This window comes from Musca vetustissima, unplaced genomic scaffold (genome assembly GCF_032173495.1).
Source record: "Musca vetustissima isolate MV318-11 ecotype Yass unplaced genomic scaffold, APGP_CSIRO_Mvet_v1 utg266300, whole genome shotgun sequence".
Classification (NCBI taxonomy): Eukaryota; Metazoa; Arthropoda; class Insecta; order Diptera; family Muscidae; genus Musca; species Musca vetustissima.
This window is the reverse complement of record NW_026879876.1, coordinates 7,885-28,766: the sequence shown is the minus strand read 5'-3', so window position 1 is coordinate 28,766 and position 20,882 is coordinate 7,885. Positions and strand designations below refer to the sequence as shown.

The 20,882-nt window shown below is 38.5% G+C and overlaps 3 protein-coding genes across 3 annotated transcripts; all 3 read right to left on the bottom strand.

Annotated features, from left to right (window-relative positions):
• Positions 1-6,658: 6,658 nt before the first annotated feature.
• On the bottom strand, positions 6,659-9,301 carry LOC133325036 (long-chain-fatty-acid--CoA ligase heimdall). Its single transcript, XM_061533862.1, has 6 exons — positions 8,645-9,301; positions 8,070-8,470; positions 7,524-7,821; positions 7,176-7,466; positions 6,825-7,122; positions 6,659-6,746 (listed from the first exon to the last, which is right to left on the bottom strand). Exons 1-6 carry the CDS (start codon positions 9,299-9,301, stop codon positions 6,667-6,669), a joined length of 2,025 nt encoding a protein of 674 aa, XP_061389846.1. The 3' UTR covers positions 6,659-6,666.
• A 1,364-nt stretch (positions 9,302-10,665) lies between these two features.
• On the bottom strand, positions 10,666-14,974 carry LOC133325035 (long-chain-fatty-acid--CoA ligase heimdall-like). Its single transcript, XM_061533861.1, has 7 exons — positions 14,315-14,974; positions 13,846-14,246; positions 11,628-11,766; positions 11,500-11,583; positions 11,149-11,439; positions 10,797-11,094; positions 10,666-10,742 (listed from the first exon to the last, which is right to left on the bottom strand). The coding sequence occupies exons 1-7, from the start codon at positions 14,972-14,974 to the stop codon at positions 10,666-10,668; spliced, it is 1,950 nt and encodes a 649-aa protein (XP_061389845.1).
• A 1,737-nt stretch (positions 14,975-16,711) lies between these two features.
• LOC133325034 (leucine-rich repeat-containing protein 15-like) lies at positions 16,712-20,662 on the bottom strand. The gene is made up of 4 exons (XM_061533860.1): positions 19,760-20,662; positions 18,908-19,498; positions 16,882-17,073; positions 16,712-16,822 (listed from the first exon to the last, which is right to left on the bottom strand). Exons 1-4 carry the CDS (start codon positions 20,660-20,662, stop codon positions 16,712-16,714), a joined length of 1,797 nt encoding a protein of 598 aa, XP_061389844.1.
• Positions 20,663-20,882: the final 220 nt, after the last annotated feature.

Here is a 20,882-nt window from a genome sequence, read left to right as displayed (position 1 = left end):
ATTATTGACGAAGTGTCAATGGTAGGGGCAAAAATGTTTTCCTATTTAGATGCAAGACTAAAGCAAATATCAAAAGTTCTGAATATTTTGGCTATATCGTTTATTTGGAGACTCCTTTCAATGATGAAGTGATCCATACGCTACAATATATGGAACCAATACAAATTTATTTCGAAGTTGCGCCAAAGAGAAGATCGATCGTTTGCTCTCTAAATAATATGGCTTCTACAGAAGAGGTTCTATCTGCTGTTCCTGACTGCATGTGATTTTGTGAAATCCACGGGTTTAACAGATGAAAATAGGAACAGAATCTTGGAATCTGTGAAAACATTTAAGGTGATGGTTTGGTGAATGGAGCTACTGGTCAACTAATGGAAATAGATTTCATCGGCACAACGAGAAAACCTTCTACTCTTTGGATGAAATTTCCTCAGGAAAATACAGGAATTTTAGCCCGTTCCAAAAAAAGACATCCGTGTGAATCATTATGGACACCAATTGATGTTTGCGTAAAAAGCTTTCAATATAAACGTAATGAACAGGTTAATATAGATCGGAAGCAGTTTCCAATTGTACCAGCAGAGGGCATAACTATTCATAAGAGCCAAGGAGCTACGTATGAAAAAGTTGCCGTGCACTTGAAGTCTCGCATGAGTAGATCAGCACTATATGTAGCTTGTAGTAGAGCGACTACTGCTGCTGGACTTTTTCTGCTGGGTTCATTTATACCACCAAAGCCATTTAAAGAAAATGATAATGTACAATTGGAAATGACAAACTTACAAACGAACAAGTGTCTTAAAACCCATTACGAGTTTATGCATGAGATTACTGCTTTGAAAATTGTATACCATAATGTTCAAAGCCTTCATGCTCATATTGAAGACATTCGGAATGATTCGGTAATGTTAAAGGCTGACGTACTATGTTTTGTTGAAACTTGGACGCTGCATAATGAAAACTATGAAATTCCAGGGTTCACAGTATTGCCAAGAATGAGACTGGATTCAACGGACCAAAGCAGTCGAAGATGTAAACGGGGCTTAATTGTTTTTGTGAAAAATGAAATCTCAGAATTTACTCAGTATAAATACCAAAAAAAGGTCCATGTACATAATAAAACATTTGAATTCCTGGTGTTTCAAATTAGAGATATTCACATAATGGTCTTATATCGAAACAGTAATTATGGGGTGCATTCTCTTCATCATGAACTACACTATGTTTTGGAGAACTGCATAAATACAAACTCTCAAAAGGTTGTTATATTAGGAGATTTCAATATATGCCGACAACGAACAAAATCGGAAACTGAAATACTCCTAAACAATAACAACCTTCTTTCTATTCTGAATACACCAACAACGAAAGGTTTAACACAAATTGATTGGTGTTTCAGTAATATTGACGATAGCATAATAAATGCTATAACATACGAAACTGTACATAGTTACCATGACACGATATGTGTTAACATATCCAATTGAATTGTAATATTTTCTCTTATTGTATTAATTTTTAGTTAAGTAAATGCCATGACGTGATATGTATTCACATATTAAATAAACCTGTAACAAATTCTTAGTTTATAATACATGATTTTAGCAAGAAATAAAATGCAATTGTACATTTGATATATTATTTGTATATCAAAATGAATACATATCAAAAGTGTTTTAAATTGCTAACTTATGTTAACAGTTTTAAGACAATCCTATTTGCTTGAATTGATTGTTTTTCTTGCAATTATATTACAAGTAAAAATAAAACCAAAACATGTCGAAGGATAAGCTATTCTGCGTAGTAGCTTTATATCATTCGACTGTTTACTCCTCCTTGGAATAAGCCTTGACGTGGCGGTGGAGCTAAGTACTTTCAAACTAGAAGGGAAACTAATTATTCCATTTTTTTGTCTCCAATTCTTAACACCTGTTAAAAATTTAGTCAGACAATGAAGATATATTAAATATGTTATTTCCACCATCATTACATGATGGCTATATTAACAACTGAAACATGTTGAATGGCCGCTACTTTAGTAGTGTTTTATTATTCGACTGTTTTACTCCTCCAAGGAATAAGCCTTGACGTGGCGGTGGAGCTAAGTACTTTCATAAAAGAAAGGAAACCAATTATTCCGTGTTTAATGTTGTAGTTTATAATATAGTCGGCAAAGCCAGATATTCAAGTCATCCTTTTTTTAAAGCGAGATTTACATATAGCTTTTATACATAATTTTGTTTTGAGTTTATACAAATGTCCGATTTCATGTACCCCAAAGATGATACATTTATTCTATCTTCTGGAGGAGCTTTTGTGTATATCCAAAGTGGTGAAGGGTATCATATAGTCGGCCCCGTCCGACTTTACTACTTTCCTTACTGGTTTTTTTTTATTTTTTCTTTTTTGTAGTTCTTTTTTAATATTTCCCTATTCGACAACCTGGCGTAGGAGATGAGCAACGGCTCTGGTCTGAGCAACGGCTCTGATTGGCTTTAACATGGCGAATTGCAGGCTTATCTTGGTCCAACTTTCATCTCAATTGTGGACACTGACCACCCCGCTGTGCCACCTATTTTCATCACCCGATGAAATAGTAGTTAATATGTGCCGCGAGTTCATCCATAAGAACTATACAAAAATGGGTTGAGGCGTCGGGTTAGTTGTCCTCTCTCGGAAAGCCCCTCCTACTATGAAAAAGCAAAGAAAGAGAAAACCAAACCCCCCTAATGTTGACCACGATCTGCGAATCTGCACTTGGAATGTGCGCACGTTGTACAGAACAGGCACATTTCTCGCTTGGGCGGATGTACTCAAGAAGTACGATATTATTGCCTTACAGGAAATGAGGACTGACGTAAACAAATCAGATGATTACAGCCTGTATTATAACTGCCATGAAACGAGACATGAATTTGGCTGCGGATTCATGGTTAACAATAGAATAATTGACGTCGTCTCCAGATTCACTCCTGTAGATGAGGGAATTGCTAAAATCCGTATAAAAGCGACGTTCTTCTACATAAGTCTCATTTGCGCCCATGCTACGACCGAACATAAAGATGAACAGACCAAAGACATATTTTACGAGCGCCTAGAAACAGCATATGACCATTGCCCTGGCAATGACATTAAAATTCTGCTAGGAGATTTTAATACAAAAATCGGAAGGGAAAATATATTTGGCTCCACTTTCGTAAAATTAAACCTCCACGAAGAAACATCAGGCAACGGCATGAGGTTGATTGATTTTGCGGCACCAAAAACATGGTAGTTAGCAGCACCAGATACAAGCATCTCGATATACACAAGACCACATGGATTTCTCCCGATCGAACAACGAGAAATCAAATTGATCATGTTGTGATAGACGGAACGTATTCATCCAGTGTATTAGACGTTCGATCGATCCGAGGAGGGAATATCGATTCGGACCACTACCTTGTAGCAGCCAAGGTTCGCACTCGTCTGAATGTTGCAGCAAAGGTGCGATCTAACACAACAGCTGCAAGCACAATAGGTAGCAGAGGCCTACTCCGCTCAACTTACCCACATGCTTGACGAAAGCACTTCTTGTCCCGATAATAGTATAGAAGCACAATGGCAAAGGATTGTCCACTACCTAAAACTGCAACAAAAGTAACACTTAGGTACCAAAGACCAGGGATGGTTCTTGCGACGAATTTTTAGGTTTTCGACTGTCAAAAAGGTGTAAACGTCGAAAACGTCATATACCTGTATAAAATGTAATAAATGTAGTAAACGTCATTTATTTGAATATTATTATCAAACACAGTTATTTTCATAAATATACATTATTTTTACATATATCTGAATATTCTTTACTAGAACTGATAAAAAAGTCTAAACTTTTTGGAGAAGAAAATATTGAAATTTTATATGGATTTGATTAAAGCACACGTAATTTCTAAATTGTTTAATGGAAATAACTATTTTGTCAAAAAAACTAATGGTTTTGGGTGGGTTTCCGACGTTTCTGACGTATGTATTATACGTCGGAAATGTATGTCATTTACGTCACTGTTTCTGACGGACCATCTCTGCCAAAGACCACCATGAAGAAATCTGTGGTACGATCAGGAGTGTCGTAATGCTACTGATGTGAAAAACGCAGCGTATAGGGCAACCCTGCAGACAGTAGCAACACGTAATGTGATGGAGAATTATCGGAAAAAAGGAGAGAGGAGAAACGTATTTTCAGAAAAAAGAAGAACGAACAAAAAAACGTGAGCGTGAGCAAAGCGAGATGTACAGGAGTCAGACTGAAGTCCGAAAATTCTACCAACGGGTAAGACACCAAACCGAAGGCATGCACATCCTCCTGTAGAGAGGAAGGAGCAAACCTGGTGACAGATACAGACAGCGTGCTTAGGATCTGGAAGGAGCATTTTGAGAAGCTTCTGGTATCAAATAGTAGCGGTGAAGAGGATACCCCAGAACCAATAATAGGTGACTGTATACAGTGTATACAACCTAACCTAGATGAGGTCAGAATGGCAATCAATCGACTGAAGAATAATAAGGCAGCAGGGGTTACAAGCCGAACTATTCAAGACTAGTGGTCAGATGCTGGTCAGGAGCATGCACCAAGTGATTAGTACAATTTGGCTAGAAGAATACATGCCCAATAATTGGAACCTCAGCATTCTGTGTCCCGTACACAAAAAAGGAGACAAGACGATATGTGCCAACTATAGAGGAATAAGTCTCCTTCCCATCGCATATAAAGTGCTATCCAGTGTACTGTGTGAACGATTGAAGCCAATCGTCAATGATATTATTGGACTATACGAATGCGGCTTCAGACCTGGCAAATCCACCATTGACCAGATTTTCACTCTGCGCCAAATCCTGGGAAAACCCACGAAAAACACATCGACATATACCACCTATTCGTCGACTATAAAGCCGAATTTGACAGCCCTATCCGTTCAGAGGCATTTGAAGGCATGTCTTCGTTCGGAATTCCTGCAAAATTAATACGTCTGTGCAGGATAACTTTAGCAGGTACAAAATCAGCAGTTTATATCGGAAAGGACCTATCGGAGAACTTCAATACCGAACGAGGATTCAGACAAGGTGACAGTTTGTCGTGTGACCTTTTTAACATCCTGCTGGAAAAGGTCATACGAGACGCAGGGGTGAACAGAACTGGCACTGTGTACACCAAACAACACATGTTACTCGCCTACGCCAATGACATCGATATAATGGCTCGAACATTGCGAGCGGTAACAGCCACCTTTGAAAAAATTGAGAAGGAGTCTGCCAAAGTGGGTCTGGCTGTAAACGGCGAGAACACCAAGCTGATGGTATCAACGCGCAAGACGTCCAGTAGACTCGGACCAACTGTAGAACTTGAGAACTACAGCTTCGAAGTAGTCAACGATTTTATATACCTTGGTACCGCCATATATAAAACGAATGACATCAGTTTTAAAAATTCAGAGAAGGATAGTGTTGGCCAACAGATGGTACTATGGTCTGAGCAAACAACTCAAGAGCAAGGCCACCTCCCGCCAGACCAAACTCACACTCTACAAGACGCTGATACTAACCGTGCTGTTATATGGATCTGAAGCATGGGTACTTGCACAAGCAGATGAGGCAGCTCTTGGAATGTTTGAGAGCAAAATTCTACAAAAGATCTATGGGCCGATCTGCGTTGACGACGAATATCGCCGTCGAATGAACCATGAGTTGTACCAGCTATTCTCGGACATCGACATTGTTAAACGTATTGAGCTGTTGCGACTTCCTTGGCTAGGTCATGTTGTGAGAATGGATTAAGATGCCGCCCAGAAGGCATATAAAAGCGAACCAGCTGATATTTCACGCAGAAGGGGAAGGCCACGAATAAGATGGAAAGATCACGTGGAAGATAACAATGCCGAATATGGTCTTTCAAATTGGAAAACTGCGCAAAAGACCGACGCGCCTGGAAATCTTTTTTAAGTTTGGCTTATGGAACGAAAGTTCTGTCACAAGCCAGCTAAGTAAGTAAACAAGCGTGGATTTTTTAAATAATTTTTTTCGAGGACCACAAGAGGCGTGGATTTTTTAAATAATTTTTTTTAGAGGACCACAATAGGCGTGGATTTTTTAAATAATTTTTTTCGAGGACCACAAGAGGCGTGGATTTTTAAAAAAATATTTTTTTCGAGGACCACAAGGGGCGTGGATTTTTTAAATATTTTTTTCGAGGACCACAAGAAGCGTGGATTTTTTAAATAATTTTTTTCGGGGACCACAAGAGGCGTAGATTTTTTTTAAATAATTTTTTTCGAGGACAACAAGAGGCGTATATTTTTTAAATAATTTTTTTCGAGCGCCTCAAAAGGTTTGGGTTTTTTAAATAATTTTTTTATTTTAAATTTTATTGTAGTTCTTTTTTATTTAATATTACCCTATTCGATAACCTCCCCTAAGATGATCATAAAAATTAGCTGACATAATTTTTATTAATTTGCGTATTTATTTTGCAAAAATATTAAAAAAATTATGTATGTATGTATGTGTGTATATTTTTCAAATGATAACCCAGCTGTCGTTATTCGGCCATTGAAACCAAATGCCAAACGCTTACATTAATATTTGTTGTTGTTTTCAAATCGTGTTTTTTTCAATTTTGATTTCTTATCATTTTTAATTTTTTTGATACATTTTGTCAATGACCTTGGCATATTTCGTGTGGACAATGTTGCGGCGAATTTTCAGTGTGGGACCTAAGGGGAGAGATTAATTAAAAAATATATGTTTTTTATTTTATTTATTTTTTGTAATAAAAAAATATTGTGACTCACCCAATTCCCCAGTGGGTATTGAAAAATCATGTGGCAGCACACTAAAATATTGAATTTTCTGGGCATTCGATATGGCCTGCAGGTTATAACGTTCGATGCCCGCTTCCAAGGCTAACTGTACCTTATTATCAAGTTGTACCTCCACACTATTTGGATCGAAGTCTTGCAGATTTTCTGGCAATTCAATGTGTAACATTTCCGAGAGATGATTATAATGGAGATCTAATGAGGCCAACCATTCTTTGGTTTCGGGTAGCAGAGTGTCCATGGGATAACCGGTATGAGGATCGATGTCAGTCTGGAAAATAAGTTTTTTAATAATTTGTTTCAAGGTATTTTTGAACCCTTTACCTTAAATGTCAATAGGGCGGTCAAATATTTCCTATGATCCCCTATGGCCATAACATTACTCAGACAGGGCAATTCCTTTTTAATCAAAGACTCAATGTGTACGGGAGGTATATTTTCACCACCGGCCGTAATGATCAGTTCCTTGATACGGCCACTTACATAGACATTACCCTCGGTATCCAAATAGGCCACATCTCCAGTCAAAATCCAACAGTCATCGGTTACCGTGTCCTTGGTCTTCTCCGGCTCCTTTAGGTAGCCCATGAAGTTGGTGCGGCCCCTTACCAGAAGCTATTTAAAAAGATTTGTATTTTATTAAAAACATTTTTCTAAATCCCTCAAATTTACCTCCCCTTCATTCTTTTCCCCCGTGGGATCCTTTATTTTAATTTCCACTCCCTCAACGGGTTTTCCGGTGGCCAGCAGATTGGTCTTCTCAAAGTTGAAAATAATACCACCACTGGTCTCGGACATACCGAAAACATCGGTCAAGGGTAAATCCAAACTTAGGAAAAACAATTTCAGTTCTTCGGTGACCGGTGCTCCGCCAATGATACAATCCTTGATGGATCCCAAACCAATGGCATGCTTAATGCGATTGGTCAGTTTAGAGGCCAGCCAGTACTTCATACAGGAATTGGGTTTTCTGAAAAGGAGTGGATTTTTTAAAAAAATATTTTTTAGGGACCCCGAAGAGGTGGGGATTTTTAAAATTATTTTTTTATGGACCCCGAAGAGGTAAGGATTTTTAAAATTATTTTTTAGGGATCCCGAAGAGGTGGGAATTTTTAAATTATTTTTTAGCGACCCCGAAGAGGTGGGGATTTTTTTAATAATTTTTTAGGGGCCCGAAGAGGTTGGGATTTTTTAAATAATTTTTTTTTTTTCGCTTACCCCTCAAGCCGATTTAGATGATATTGCTGCATATAGTTCCTGGCCCTTTGCAGCAAACACCTCTTCAGGCATCCCGAATTGGCTTCCAATAGCATTAGCTGCTCCTGCATTTTTTCAAAGATCCGTGGAACACCAAACATTACTGTCGGCTGAACTTCTTGCAAGGTTCTCCCCAGGGTACCCTTCAGTGCATTGCGGTCAGCAAAATATGTTACCGCCCCAAATTCCATACCCATAAACATATCAAACAATTGAGCGGCCATATGATTGAGCGGTAAATAGGAAATAATTTTTTCACCACCCTGCTGCAGATAGGGCAGACAACGATTAATGGTCTTGGCACAATACAATATACCATCGTGCGAGATCATACAGCCCTTGGGCATGCCCACGGTGCCGGACTGAAATTAATAAAAACATTTCCGACATAAGTTATGGATGTTTAAAAATATTTTTTAAGGTTCCGAAAAGTGTTTGAACTTTTTAAAATATATTTTGATTGAATTCGGAGTTCGGAATTTTTCAAAAAATATTTTTTAGAAAATATTTTTTCATGAGCCCTTGTTCCAACCTACCGTAAATATAAGTAGAGCACAATCATTTGCGGCCACTTCCCTTTCCCTCTCCAGCAATTCCTCCCGCAATGAAGTACTAAACTCCATTTCCCACAGATCCGACCAACGATAATAGCCCTCCTCCTGTTGTTCCTTATCGAAGTCATAGGGCCCATGTAGCTGAACAACTGCCTTCAGCTGAGGCAAACTAGCACGTATCGAACGAATTTTCTGCAATTGTTTCGTATCATCCACGACCACCACACTGGCATCTGAGGTCTCGAGTATATGAAAAACGGCCTCTGCCGAATTGGTAGTATAAATTCCAGCCGATACGGCATTTATTCGTACCGCTGCCAAATTTACATAAAACCATTCCGGACAATTGAAGGATAAAATTCCCACCGACGTACGAGGTTCCACACCCAAATAAAGTAATGCCAATGCTGCCCGTTCAACATTCCGCTCATATTCTTCATAGCTTACGGTAGCCCACTGCTCTAATTTATCCTTGTAGGCCAGGGCGGGATAATCTCTAAATCTTTCACAACATTGATGGAAAAATTCCGGTATAGTTTGAATCGAAATATCGGATAGACTTTCCTCAGAGGCTAATATTTTGACAGGCTCATGCAAGGAGCAAGAGGTATAATTTGTGGCCGGTTTAAGCGATGCCATCTCAATGCGATGCGGTTAATAACTGAAAGTCATGGCTTCATTTTCCAACAGCAATCATGGTGATTACATGCCGCAAAACAAAGAAGCTGCGATCCGTCATGAATAAAACAATGACCCTTGAATTATGTACCCCTTATCACCACGAAGTGCAATACATTTTTAGGTCAGTAAAAAAAAATATATTTGGAAAAAATACACGAGCAATTATTAATCATGGAATGGTATTTTTTTAAATAATTATTTTAGGCAACCCAAGAGGCGTGGATTTTTTAAATAAATTTTTTTAGGCAACCCCAAGAGGCGTGGATTTTTTTTTAAATATTTTTTTTAGGCAACACCCAGAGGCGTAGATTTTTTTAAATAATTTTTTTAGGCAACCCCAAGAGGCGTGGATTTTTTAAATAATTTTTTTTAGGCAACCCCAAGAGGCGTGAATTTTTTAAATAATTTTTTTAGGCAACCCCAAGAGGCGTGGATTTTTTAAATAATTTTTTTAGGCAACCCCAAGAGGCGTGGATTTTTTAAATAATTTTTTTAGGCAACCCCAAGAGGCGTTTTTTTTAAATAATTTTTTTAGGCAATGGATTTTTTAAATAATTTTTTTAGGCAACCCCAAGAGGCGTGGATTTTTTAAATAATTTTTTTAGGCAACCCCAAGAGGCGTGGATTTTTTAAATAATTTTTTTAGGCAACCCCAAGAGGCGTGGATTTTTTAAATAATTTTTTTAGGCAACCCCAAGAGGCGTGGATTTTTTTTAAATAATTTTTTTAGGCAACCCCAAGAGGCGTGGATTTTTTAAATAATTTTTTTAGGCAACCCCAAGAGGCGTGGATTTTTTAAATAATTTTTTTAGGCAACCCCAAGAGGCGTGGATTTTTTAAATAATTTTTTAGGCAACCCCAAGAGGCGTGGATTTTTTAAATAATTTTTTTAGGCAACCCCAAGAGGCGTGGATTTTTTAAATAATTTTTTTTTGTCAAGGTTCCACCCAAGAGGCGTGGATTTTTTAAATAATTTTTTTAGGCAACCCCAAGAGGCGTGGATTTTTTAAATAATTTTTTTAGGCAACCCCAAGAGGCGTGGATTTTTTAAATAATTTTTTTAGGCAACCCCAAGAGGCGTGGATTTTTTAAATAATTTTTTTAGGCAACCCCAAGAGGCGTGGATTTTTTAAATAATTTTTTTAGGCAACCCCAAGAGGCGTGGATTTTTTAAATAATTTTTTTTAGGCAACCCCAAGAGGCGTGGATTTTTTAAGTTCTTTTATTTTTTAACCAGCTCCTACTTATATTTTATTAGAATTATACTTTAAATTATTTTTATTTTTAGAATTGTTGATCTGCTATAAAATTGTGACACATTTTCATCTGCAGTACATTCTGTCAATGACCTTGGCATATTTATTGTGCACCACATTGCGGCGTATTTTCAAAGTTGGCCCTATAAAAGAGAAGCTATATTTTATTCCCAACATGCCTTCACCCCTTCACTTACCCAATTCCCCGGTGGGTATGGAGAAATCATGTGGCAACACGGTAAAATATTGAATTTTCTGGGCATTCGATATGGCCTGGCGATTATAACGTTCAATACCTGACTTCAATGCCTTTTCTAATTTTTCATCAAGCTGTACCTCAACACGGGAGGGATCGAAGTTTAGAAGATTTCCCGGCATTGCCATGTGTAACATTTCCGATAGATGGGTATAATGTAACCCCAATGTGGCTAACCATTCTTTGCTTTCTGGCAAGAGAGTATCCTGTGGATATCCAGTATTGGGATCCATGTCAGTCTGTGACGATAAGAAAATTTTAAATTATATTTTCAGCGCCGATACACCCCATACCTTAAACGTCAACAATGCCGTCAAATATTTCCTACGATCTCCAATGGCCATAACATTACTCAAGCACGGCAATTCCTTTTTAATCCGATCCTCAATGTATACCGGTGGTATATTTTCACCACCCGCCGTAACAATGAGTTCCTTTATGCGACCGCTAATAAATAAATTTCTCCGGGCGTCTAAATAGCCAATATCACCGCTCAAAATCAAACCATCTTCGGTTACCGCCTCCTTGGTCCTTAGGGGATCCTTTAAATAGCCCGTGAAATTTGTGCGACCACGCATAAGGATCTGAAAAAGAATTTCATAATTTCTTACATTTTTTATTTTAATATCACTCCCGATTCTTACCTCTCCTTCACCCCGACTCCCCTTGGGATCTTTAATTTTTATCTCCACACCCTCAACAGGTATACCGGTGCCACCATTAAGGGCCTTTGAAAAATTCAAAATCACGGCACCACTTAACTCCGACATGCCATAAAAAAGGATTTCAGCTCATCGGAACTTGGTGCTCCGCCAATGACAGCATCTTTTACAAACGACAAACCCAAGGCATTCTTAATGCGATTGATCACCATGGAGGCCAGCCAATATTTTACAAAGGAAGTGGGTTTTCTGAAAATCGAGAAAAACATTATTTAAAAAATCCACGCCTCTTGCAGACCCCTGAAAAACATTACTTAAAAAATCCATGCCTCTTGCAGACCCCAGAAAAACATTATTTAAAAAATCCACGCCTCTTGCAGACCCCTGAAAAACATTATTTAAAAAATCCATGCCTCTTGCAGACCCCAGAAAAACATTATTTAAAAAATCCACGCCTCTTGCAGACCCCTGAATAACATTATTTAAAAAATCCACGCCTCTTGCAGACCCCTGAAAAACATTATTTAAAAAATCCACGCCTCTTGCAGACCCCTGAAAAACATTATTTAAAAAATCCACGCCTCTTGCAGACCCCTGAAAAACATTATTTAAAAAATCCACGCCTCTTGCAGACCCCTGAAAACTTTATTTAAAAAATCCACGCCTCTTGCAGACCCCTGAAAACTTTATTTAAAAAATCCACGCCTCTTGCAGACCTGGAAGAAGACCCACCTTTTCAAAAATATTCTTTAAAAAATCCACGCCTCTTGCAGACCCCTGAAAACATTATTAAAAAAAATCCACGCCTCTTGCAGACCCCAGAAAACATTATTTAAAAAAATCCACGCCTCTTGCAGACCCCTGAAAAACATTATTTAAAAAATCCACGCCTCTTGCAGACCCCTGAAAAACATTATTTAAAAAATCCACGCCTCTTGTAGACCCCTGAAAAAATTATTTAAAAAATCCACGCCTCTTGCTGAGGATGTCCTTTGTTAAAATTCTTTAAAAAATCCACGCCTCTTGCTGAGGATGTCCTTTGTTAGAATTCTTTAAAAAATCCACGCCTCTTGCTGAGGATGTCCTTTGTTAGAATTCTTTAAAAAATCCACGCCTCTTGCAGACCCCTGAAAACTTTAATTAAAAAATCCACGCCTCTTGCAGACCCCTGAAAACATTCTTTAAAAAATCCACGCCTCCTGCAGACCCCTGAAAACATTCTTTAAAAAATCCACGCCTCTTGCAGACCCCTGAAAACTTTATTTAAAAAATCCACGCCTCTTGCAGACCCCTGAAAACTTTATTTAAAAAATCCACGCCTCTTGCAGACCCCTGAAAACTTTATTTAAAAAATCCACGCCTCTTGTAGACCCCTGAAAAACATTATTTAAAAAATCCACGCCTCTTGTAGACCCCTGAAAAACATTATTTAAAAAATCCACGCCTCTTGCAGACCCCTGAAAATATTCTTTAAAAAATCCACGCCTCTTGCAGACCCCTGAAAATATACTTTAAAAAATCCACGCCTCTTGCGGACCCCTGAAAATATACTTTAAAAAATCCACGCCTCTTGCGGACCCCTGAAAACTTTATTTAAAAAATCCACGCCTCTTGCAGACCCCTGAAAACTTTAATTAAAAAATCCACGCCTCTTGCAGACCCCTGAAAACATTCTTTAAAAAATCCACGCCTCTTGCAGACCCCTGAAAACATTCTTTAAAAAATCCACGCCTCTTGCAGACCCCTGAAAACATTCTTTAAAAAATCCACGCCTCTTGCAGACCCCTGAAAACATTCTTTAAAAAATCCACGCCTCCTGAAGACCCCTGAAAACATTCTTTAAAAAATCCACGCCTCTTGCAGACCCCTGAAAACATTCTTTAAAAAATCCACGCCTCTTGCAGACCCCTGAAAACATTCTTTAAAAAATCCACGCCTCTTGCAGAGCCCTGAAAAAATTATTTAAAAAAATCCACGCCTCTTGCAGAGCCCTAAAAAATTATTTAAAAAATCCACGCCTCTTGCAGAGCCCTGAAAAAATTATTTAAAAAATCCACGCCTCTTGTAGAGCCCTGAAAAAATTATTTAAAAAATCCACGCCTCTTGTAGAGCCCTGAAAAAATTATTTTAAAAATCCACGCCTCTTGTAGAGCCCTGAAAACATTATTTAAAAAATTCACGATTCCTGCAGACCCTGAAAAACATTATTTAAAAAATCCACGCCTCTTATGGACCCTTGAAGAAATTGTTTTAAAAATCCACGATTTAAAAAATCCCCGCCTCTTATCGACCCCTGAAAAAAATTATTAAAAAATCCACGTCTCTTACCCCTTTATCCTTTGCACATGATATTCCAGCATAGCTGCCCTTGCGTTCTGCAATATCATCCTCCTGAAGCAATTGGATCTCTCTTCCAATTTCAAAAGTTGTTCGTGGATTTTCTCAAAAACCCTTGGAACTCCAAACAGCATCGTCGGCTGGACTGCAATAAAATTCTTGACCAAAGTACCTTTCAAAGCATTCCGATCGGCAAAATATGTCAATGTTCCATTATCCATCGCCATAAACGTAGCATACAACTGTCCTGCAACATGATTTAGCGGTAGGTAGCTAACGATACGTTCATGACCTCTATTAAGGAAGTCAAACCTGTGATTAATGGCCTGGGTTAAATATACAATGGCATCATGGGAGATCATACAGCCTTTGGGCATGCCTACGGTACCGGACTGGAAGTTAAAAAAAAAAATATTTTTTCTGAAAGAATATATATTTACTCCTAAGGGCGAGAACCTACCGTAAATATAATCAGGGCACACTCATTTGCCATCACTTGACGTTCTCTTCGATAAAGATCCTCCCTCAAAGATGGACTAAATTGCATTTGAAATAAATCTGACCACCGCCAATAACCCTCCGTTTGAGCTTCCCCACCGAAATCAAAGGGTCCATGTAGCTGAACAACCACCTTCAGCTGAGGCAAACTGGAACGTATCGCTCGAATTTTCTCCAATTGCTGGCTATCATCAACCACCACCACACTGGCATCTGAGGTCTCCAGAATATGGTGAACAGCCTCCGCTGAATTGGTGGTATAAATTCCCGTCGATACGGCATTTATTCGCGTCACAGCCAAGTTGACATAAAACCATTCTGGACAATTGTAGGACAAAATTCCTACAGAGGTTCGGGGTTGGACACCCAAGTGTAGTAGAAGTAATGCTGTCTGTTCCACATTCTTCTCATATTCTCCATAGGATATTGTGGTCCACTCCTCAACGCCTTCATCTTTATAAGCCAAGGCGGGACGATCTCTGAATCGCTCACAACATGCATGGAAAAATTCAGGTATTGTTTGGGGTTTAATTTGCAAGAGATTTTCCTCAGAGGCTAATATTTTGACGGGCTCATGTAAGGAACAGGTGGTAGAACTCAGGGCCGGTTTAAGATTCGACATCTTCGAGGATATTAGAGAACTTCTGCAAGCCTTTAAAGATAATTCTTAAAAATACCAGAAAAAGTTTCTTTTAAAAATCCACGCCTCTTCAGGATGCCTAAAAAATTATTTAAAAAAAACCCACGCCTCTTCAGGATGCCTAAAAAATTATTTAAAAAAAACCCACGCCTCTTCAGGATGCCTAAAAAATTATTTAAAAAAACCCACGCCTCTTCAGGATGCCTAAAAAATTATTTAAAAAAAACCCACGCCTCTTCAGGATGCCTAAAAAATTATTTAAAAAAAACCCACGCCTCTTCAGGATGCCTAAAAAATTATTTAAAAAAAACCCACGCCTCTTCAGGATGCCTAAAAAAATATTTAAAAAAATCCACGCCTCTTCAGGATGCCTAAAAAATTATTTAAAAAAATCCACGCCTCTTCAGGATGCCTAAAAAATTATTTAAAAAAATCCACGCCTCTACAGGATGCCTAAAAAATTATTTAAAAAAAATCCACGCCTCTTCAGGATGCCTAAAAAATTATTTAAAAAAAATCCACGCCTCTACAGGATGCCTAAAAAATTATTTAAAAAAAATCCACGCCTCTTTAGGATGCCTAAAAAATTATTTAAAAAAATCCACGCCTCTTCAGGATGCCTAAAAAAAATATTTAAAAAATCCACGCCTCTTCAGGATGCCTAAAAAAAATATTTAAAAAATCCACGCCTCTTCAGGATGCCTAAAAAATTATTTAAAAAAATTCACGCCTCTTCAGGATGCCTAAAAAATTATTTAAAAAAATCCACGCCTCTTCAGGATGCCTAAAAAATTATTTAAAAAATCCACGCCTCTACAGGATGCCTAAAAAATTATTTAAAAAAATCCACGCCTCTTCAGGATGCCTTAAAAATTATTTAAAAAAAATCCACGCCTCTTCAGGATGCCTAAAAAATTATTTAAAAAAAATCCACGCCTCTACAGGATGCCTAAAAAATTATTTAAAAAAAATCCACGCCTCTTCAGGATGCCTAAAAAATTATTTAAAAAAATCCACGCCTCTTCAGGATGCCTAAAAAATTATTTAAAAAAACCCACGCCTCTTCAGGATGTCTAACAAAATATTTAAAAAAATCCACGCCTCTTCAGGATGCCTAAAAAATTATTTAAAAAAACCCACGCCTCTTCAGGATGTCTAACAAAATATTTAAAATAATCCACGCCTCTTCAGGATGCCTAAAAAATTATTTTAAAAAAATCCACGCCTCTTCAGGATGCCCAAAAAATTATTTAAAAAATCCACGCCTCTTCAGGATGGTGATCTTGGTAAACCGTGAAAAAATATTTAACAGATCCACACCAAGGGTCCTGAGAATTATTTTATCTTACCTGCCGATAAAATATATTTCTCCACAAGAGCTACCTCTTAATTTTACAAATGCTCTGTCTAAACTGACCAACGATTGTTGGACTTTGCTTACGATCATGCGCCAATGGATTTCAAGGGTCTACAAACGAACCTGGTTTATCAATAAACATATCAAGATCCAGTTTTAATTACAAATTATTGCATTGTTATTTTTTCTGTTACCGGTTGTTATTGTTTATAGCTTCAGAAATGTATTTACAGCTTAGCCAATATAATAGAAATATACAACAACAACAAAAAATACAACAACAATGTATAACATAAGATTTCCGTTCAGTCCTAACTTAATTAAAAATTCATATTCTATAAACAAAAATTGACATTTTAAATTTATGGCTTGTGATTGGCTTTGACGGGTACTTTGCCATCGGTATCCGTTAAGCTATCTGTTTCGGCTTCATCTAATGTCGCTAGCCTGGGTTGATTGTTTTGTAATTTTTCCTGCAACAAAGTGAAAAAATTTTGAATTGTTTTGGAGTCTCAAAGAAATATTTTCTTACCTTCATTTTCTTAAGTTTCGCAAGTCTCTCACGACGATCAACCAATTTTCGGGCTATTCTCAGGGCCGAAAAAGCTATGGCAATGGCAATAAGCATCCATATCACTACCGAACGGGAATCGAATTTATCCATGCGTATTTTAGGCCAGAATAGGGGTGGTGGTGAGGGATGGGTTTCGAAGGGGGTGGTGTGCTGAAAATAGATACAAAGGTGGGATAAAGTGATTTCAATACCCTGAAAATCTTTAGGAGGTTTTTAAAGAGGACCTCTGTATCTAGAGTACATCTTAAGGGGTTTTCTAGGACTGAAACAACTCTAAAGTGGTCCTCTAAAATGAAAAGACCTTTGAAGAGGTCATCTATGCCTACATTATACTCTAATCTGTACCTATAAGACCTTATAAGGTGATCGTCTTTACTTAAAATACCCTCTAAAAGCGTTCTCTATAGCTAGAAGATTATCGAAAGAGATCCTCCTACGAAAAGATCCTCTGAAGAGGTTATCCGTACCTAGAAGACCCTCTACGGGGGTTCGCTATACCTATAAGACCATCTAAAGGTGTCCTCTACACCTAGAATATCCTCTAAAGGGATCCTCTATACTTAGAAGAACCTCTAAAGTGGCCCTATATACCTACAAGATCCTCTAAAGGAGTCCTCTATACCTAGAAGACCCTCTAAAATGGCCCTCTATACCTAGAATATCCACATTAAAAATAACCTCTAAAGGGGTCCGCCATACCAAGATGACCCTCTAAAGGGAGCCACTATTCCTAGAATATCCTCTAAAGGGGTTCGCTATACCTAGAAGACCACCTAAAGGTCTCCCCTGTACCTAGAATATTTTCTAAAGAGGTTCTCCATACTTAGAAGACCCTCAAGAAGAATTCGATATAACTAGAAGTCCTTCCAAAAGTTTCCTCTATACCTTTAAGTTCCTCTATATTGTTCCTTCATACTTAAAATACCCTCTAAAGGGGTTCTCCATACTTAGAAGACCCTCTAAAGGAATTCGGTATACCTAGAGGACGATCTAAATGTGTCCTCTACACCTAGAATATCATCTAAAGGGGTTCTCCATGCTTAGAAGCCCCACTAAAGAGATTCGCTATATCTAAAATACAATATGAAGTCGTCCTTTATACCTAGAAGGTCCTTCATATCTAGAAGATCATCTAAAGGGGTTGGCTCTACCTATTAGACCTTCTAAAGGGGCCCTCTATACCTAGAATATCCTCTAAAAGGGTCCTCCATAGTTAGAAGTTAGAAGGGATTCGATATACCTTGAAGACCATATGAAGGTGTCCCCTATACCTAGAAGATCCTCTATAGGGGTCCTACATACTTAAAAGGCACTCTAAAAGGGTCCTCCATACCTAGAAGACTCTCTAAAGGGATCATCTATACCTAGAAGTCCCCCCTAAATGGGTTCGATCTACCTATTAGACCCTCTAGAAGGCCCTCTATACGTCTAAAACGGTCCTCCATACTTAGAAGACCATCTAAAGGAATTCGATATAACTAGAAGACCCTCCAAAGGGATCCCATATACCTAGAATGTTCTCTAAAGGGGTCCTTCATACCAAGAAGACCATCTAAAGGGGCCATCTATACATATAACTCTGAAAGGTCCTCCATACTTAGAAGACCCCCTAAGGGGTTCGCTTTACCTATATACCTACAAGACCCTTAAAGAGGTCATCTATACCGTCCAAAGAGATACTTTAGACCTACAAGACCTTCATCAGGTTCTCTATAGTTGAAAGACCCTTTTAGGGGTCCTCTATTCCTAAAAGAAGTCTCTCTGAATGATCCTCAATCCTCAATAAGACCTTCTATAGGGGTCCTAAAATGGTTCTCTATCCCAGAAGTCCCTCTAAAATGGTTCTCTATACATAGAAGATCACTTTAAGAGGTTCACTAAAAACAGAAGACCCGCTAAAAGGCCATCTGTAGCTGTATTGACCATTAACACGTTCTTCTTCCAACATCCTGAATACCTTCAGATCTTATAAAAGTAGCCTTACCTCACTTCTTATAATTTCCATTCGCTTCTCCCACAGCTTCGATGTATCCAAAATAATTATACTCCTCCGCTTATCCTCATCATAACAATCAATACCGTTGGTCTCCAGCAGCGCCAGGCTCCATTCCGTATGTACAGCATATGTCTGACCGAAATTTATACTTTTCGGCATGCGTAACATTTCCTGGACCAACCATTTGCAGCTCCACCAATTATCGGCCAACTCAACATATCCGAAGTTCATTAGAGCCGTAATATTCAGCAAACGGAAATGATTACCGGTCAGATTCAGCTGTAACTCATTATGGAGCGGAATGTCCGCCAACATTTCGATAAATTCATCACGGGATAATTGATTGTGGGAGAGGTCCAGATCGTGAAGATATGACAGGCCATTGAAGATACTGGCATTTATGTCGTTCAATAAGTTATAGGACAGATCCAGATATTGTAACTGGCGTGTGGTGTTGAAGACATCCGGTGAGAGCTGGGAGATTTTATTGTGGCTCAGTTCCAAATATTCTAGGCTGTTGAGATCTTCAAAAATTTGGGATGGGAGATTTTCCAACAGGTTGTTGCTTATGTTTAGGCGCTGGAATGAGGAGAAAAGAATTACGGATTAATTTTGAAGGAGCTCTGATTTTTGAAATTCAAGGACCACAAAGCGGTGGTGATTTCTAAAATAATTTCTAGGGGTCCATACAAGGCGTGGATTTTTTAAATAATTTTTTTAGGAGTCCCAGAAGAGGTGGGGATTTTTTAAATAATTTTTAAGGGTCCCAAAAGAGTTGTGGGTTTAGGGGTTCCTAAATGGTGAGGATTTTTTAGATATTTTTTTCAAATGCTCACTAACCTCCAATGCCTCCAGACCCTCAAAGACATCCTGTGTGATCTCCTCCAATTGATTGTGAGATAAATCCAAGGTAACCAATTCAAAATCCTTCGAAAAAGCACCACCATCCAAACTATCCAGCAGATTATAGGATAAATTCAAATGCTGCAATCTCGTCATGCTCTTGACCTTCAAAAAATCCAAATCCCTTAAGTAGTTCCCCTCCAGTCTCAAGGTTCTCAAATGCGAGTTCGTATCAAAGGATGCTGCCTCAATTTCCCGAATTTCATTAAAATGCAAAGCTAAATACGACAATCGGTGCATCCCATGAAAGTTACGATTATCCAGCGTGATCAAACGATTCCGACCCAAATTCAGATATTTCAAATGAGGCATCCATCTGAAGATACCATCATCGATGTCATCTAAAAGATTGCCAGCCAAATGTAGGCGTTGGAGATTCGGGTAACGATAGAAGCTCTTCAAGGTTAGGGCCCGTATGGAGTTCCGCTTGAGATCCAAGCTGGTCAGAGCTGTCATCTGCTCATTGGACCATGATTTGACCTCGGTGATATTATTGTGAGCCAATGACAGGGAACGTAATTGCCTTAGGCCATGCAGGGCATAATCCTCCAGCTCGGATAATTGACTGTCGACAATCTCCAAATGGGTCAGCGAGGAGAATCGAATAAAGAAGGCATTCTCCAGCGACGGGACATAACAATTATGAACACTCAACTCAGTGATAATACTAAAATCGGGAAACTCCAATAGCTTCTCTTTATTGCAATTGTGGAGGTGTTGCGATTGACCATGAATGGTCCGCAGGATACTATTAGCGGAGGTTAGGTGGTGCTGGCCAACCTGCAGCAGTACCATTAGGATTAATGGCAATGTCACGACATTGTTATGCTTGAAAGCCATTGTGGATGTCGGAAGTAGAGGGAGGGAGGTTGCGTGCAGGATCCGCTTGATTAATGTCCAGGTTCTGCAGTGACTTGATACTCTAACGGGTCCTTTTTTCTTGTTCAGTGCTCTATTGTTTCATACACCATTCATTGTTGTTGTTGTTTTTCCTGATGTTGTTGTACAGCAGCTAACAGGATTTATTGTAGCCAAGAGTGGTTTGTTCCGATTTAATCGT

What these genes read in the sequence shown, in the direction of transcription:
- LOC133325036 (XM_061533862.1), bottom strand. Translation starts at nt 9,301, where the DNA reads ATGGCATCGCTTAAACCGGCCACAAATTATACCTCTTGCTCCTTGCAT. An exon ending in GGGAAAAGAATGAAGGGGAG is followed by an intron (nt 7,467 to 7,523) that starts GTAAATTTGAGG and finishes CTTTTTAAATAG; the next exon opens with CTTCTGGTAAGGGGCCGCAC. An exon ending in AATACCCACTGGGGAATTGG is followed by an intron (nt 6,747 to 6,824) that starts GTGAGTCACAAT and finishes CTCTCCCCTTAG; the next exon opens with GTCCCACACTGAAAATTCGC.
- LOC133325035 (XM_061533861.1), bottom strand. Translation starts at nt 14,974, where the DNA reads ATGTCGAATCTTAAACCGGCCCTGAGTTCTACCACCTGTTCCTTACAT. An exon ending in AGCTGAAATCCTTTTTTATG is followed by an intron (nt 11,584 to 11,627) that starts GCATGTCGGAGT and finishes AATTTTTCAAAG; the next exon opens with GCCCTTAATGGTGGCACCGG. An exon ending in GGAGTCGGGGTGAAGGAGAG is followed by an intron (nt 11,440 to 11,499) that starts GTAAGAATCGGG and finishes ATTCTTTTTCAG; the next exon opens with ATCCTTATGCGTGGTCGCAC.
- LOC133325034 (XM_061533860.1), bottom strand. Translation starts at nt 20,662, where the DNA reads ATGGCTTTCAAGCATAACAATGTCGTGACATTGCCATTAATCCTAATG. An exon ending in TGGAAATTATAAGAAGTGAG is followed by an intron (nt 17,074 to 18,907) that starts GTAAGGCTACTT and finishes ATCTATTTTCAG; the next exon opens with CACACCACCCCCTTCGAAAC. An exon ending in CGAAACTTAAGAAAATGAAG is followed by an intron (nt 16,823 to 16,881) that starts GTAAGAAAATAT and finishes ACTTTGTTGCAG; the next exon opens with GAAAAATTACAAAACAATCA.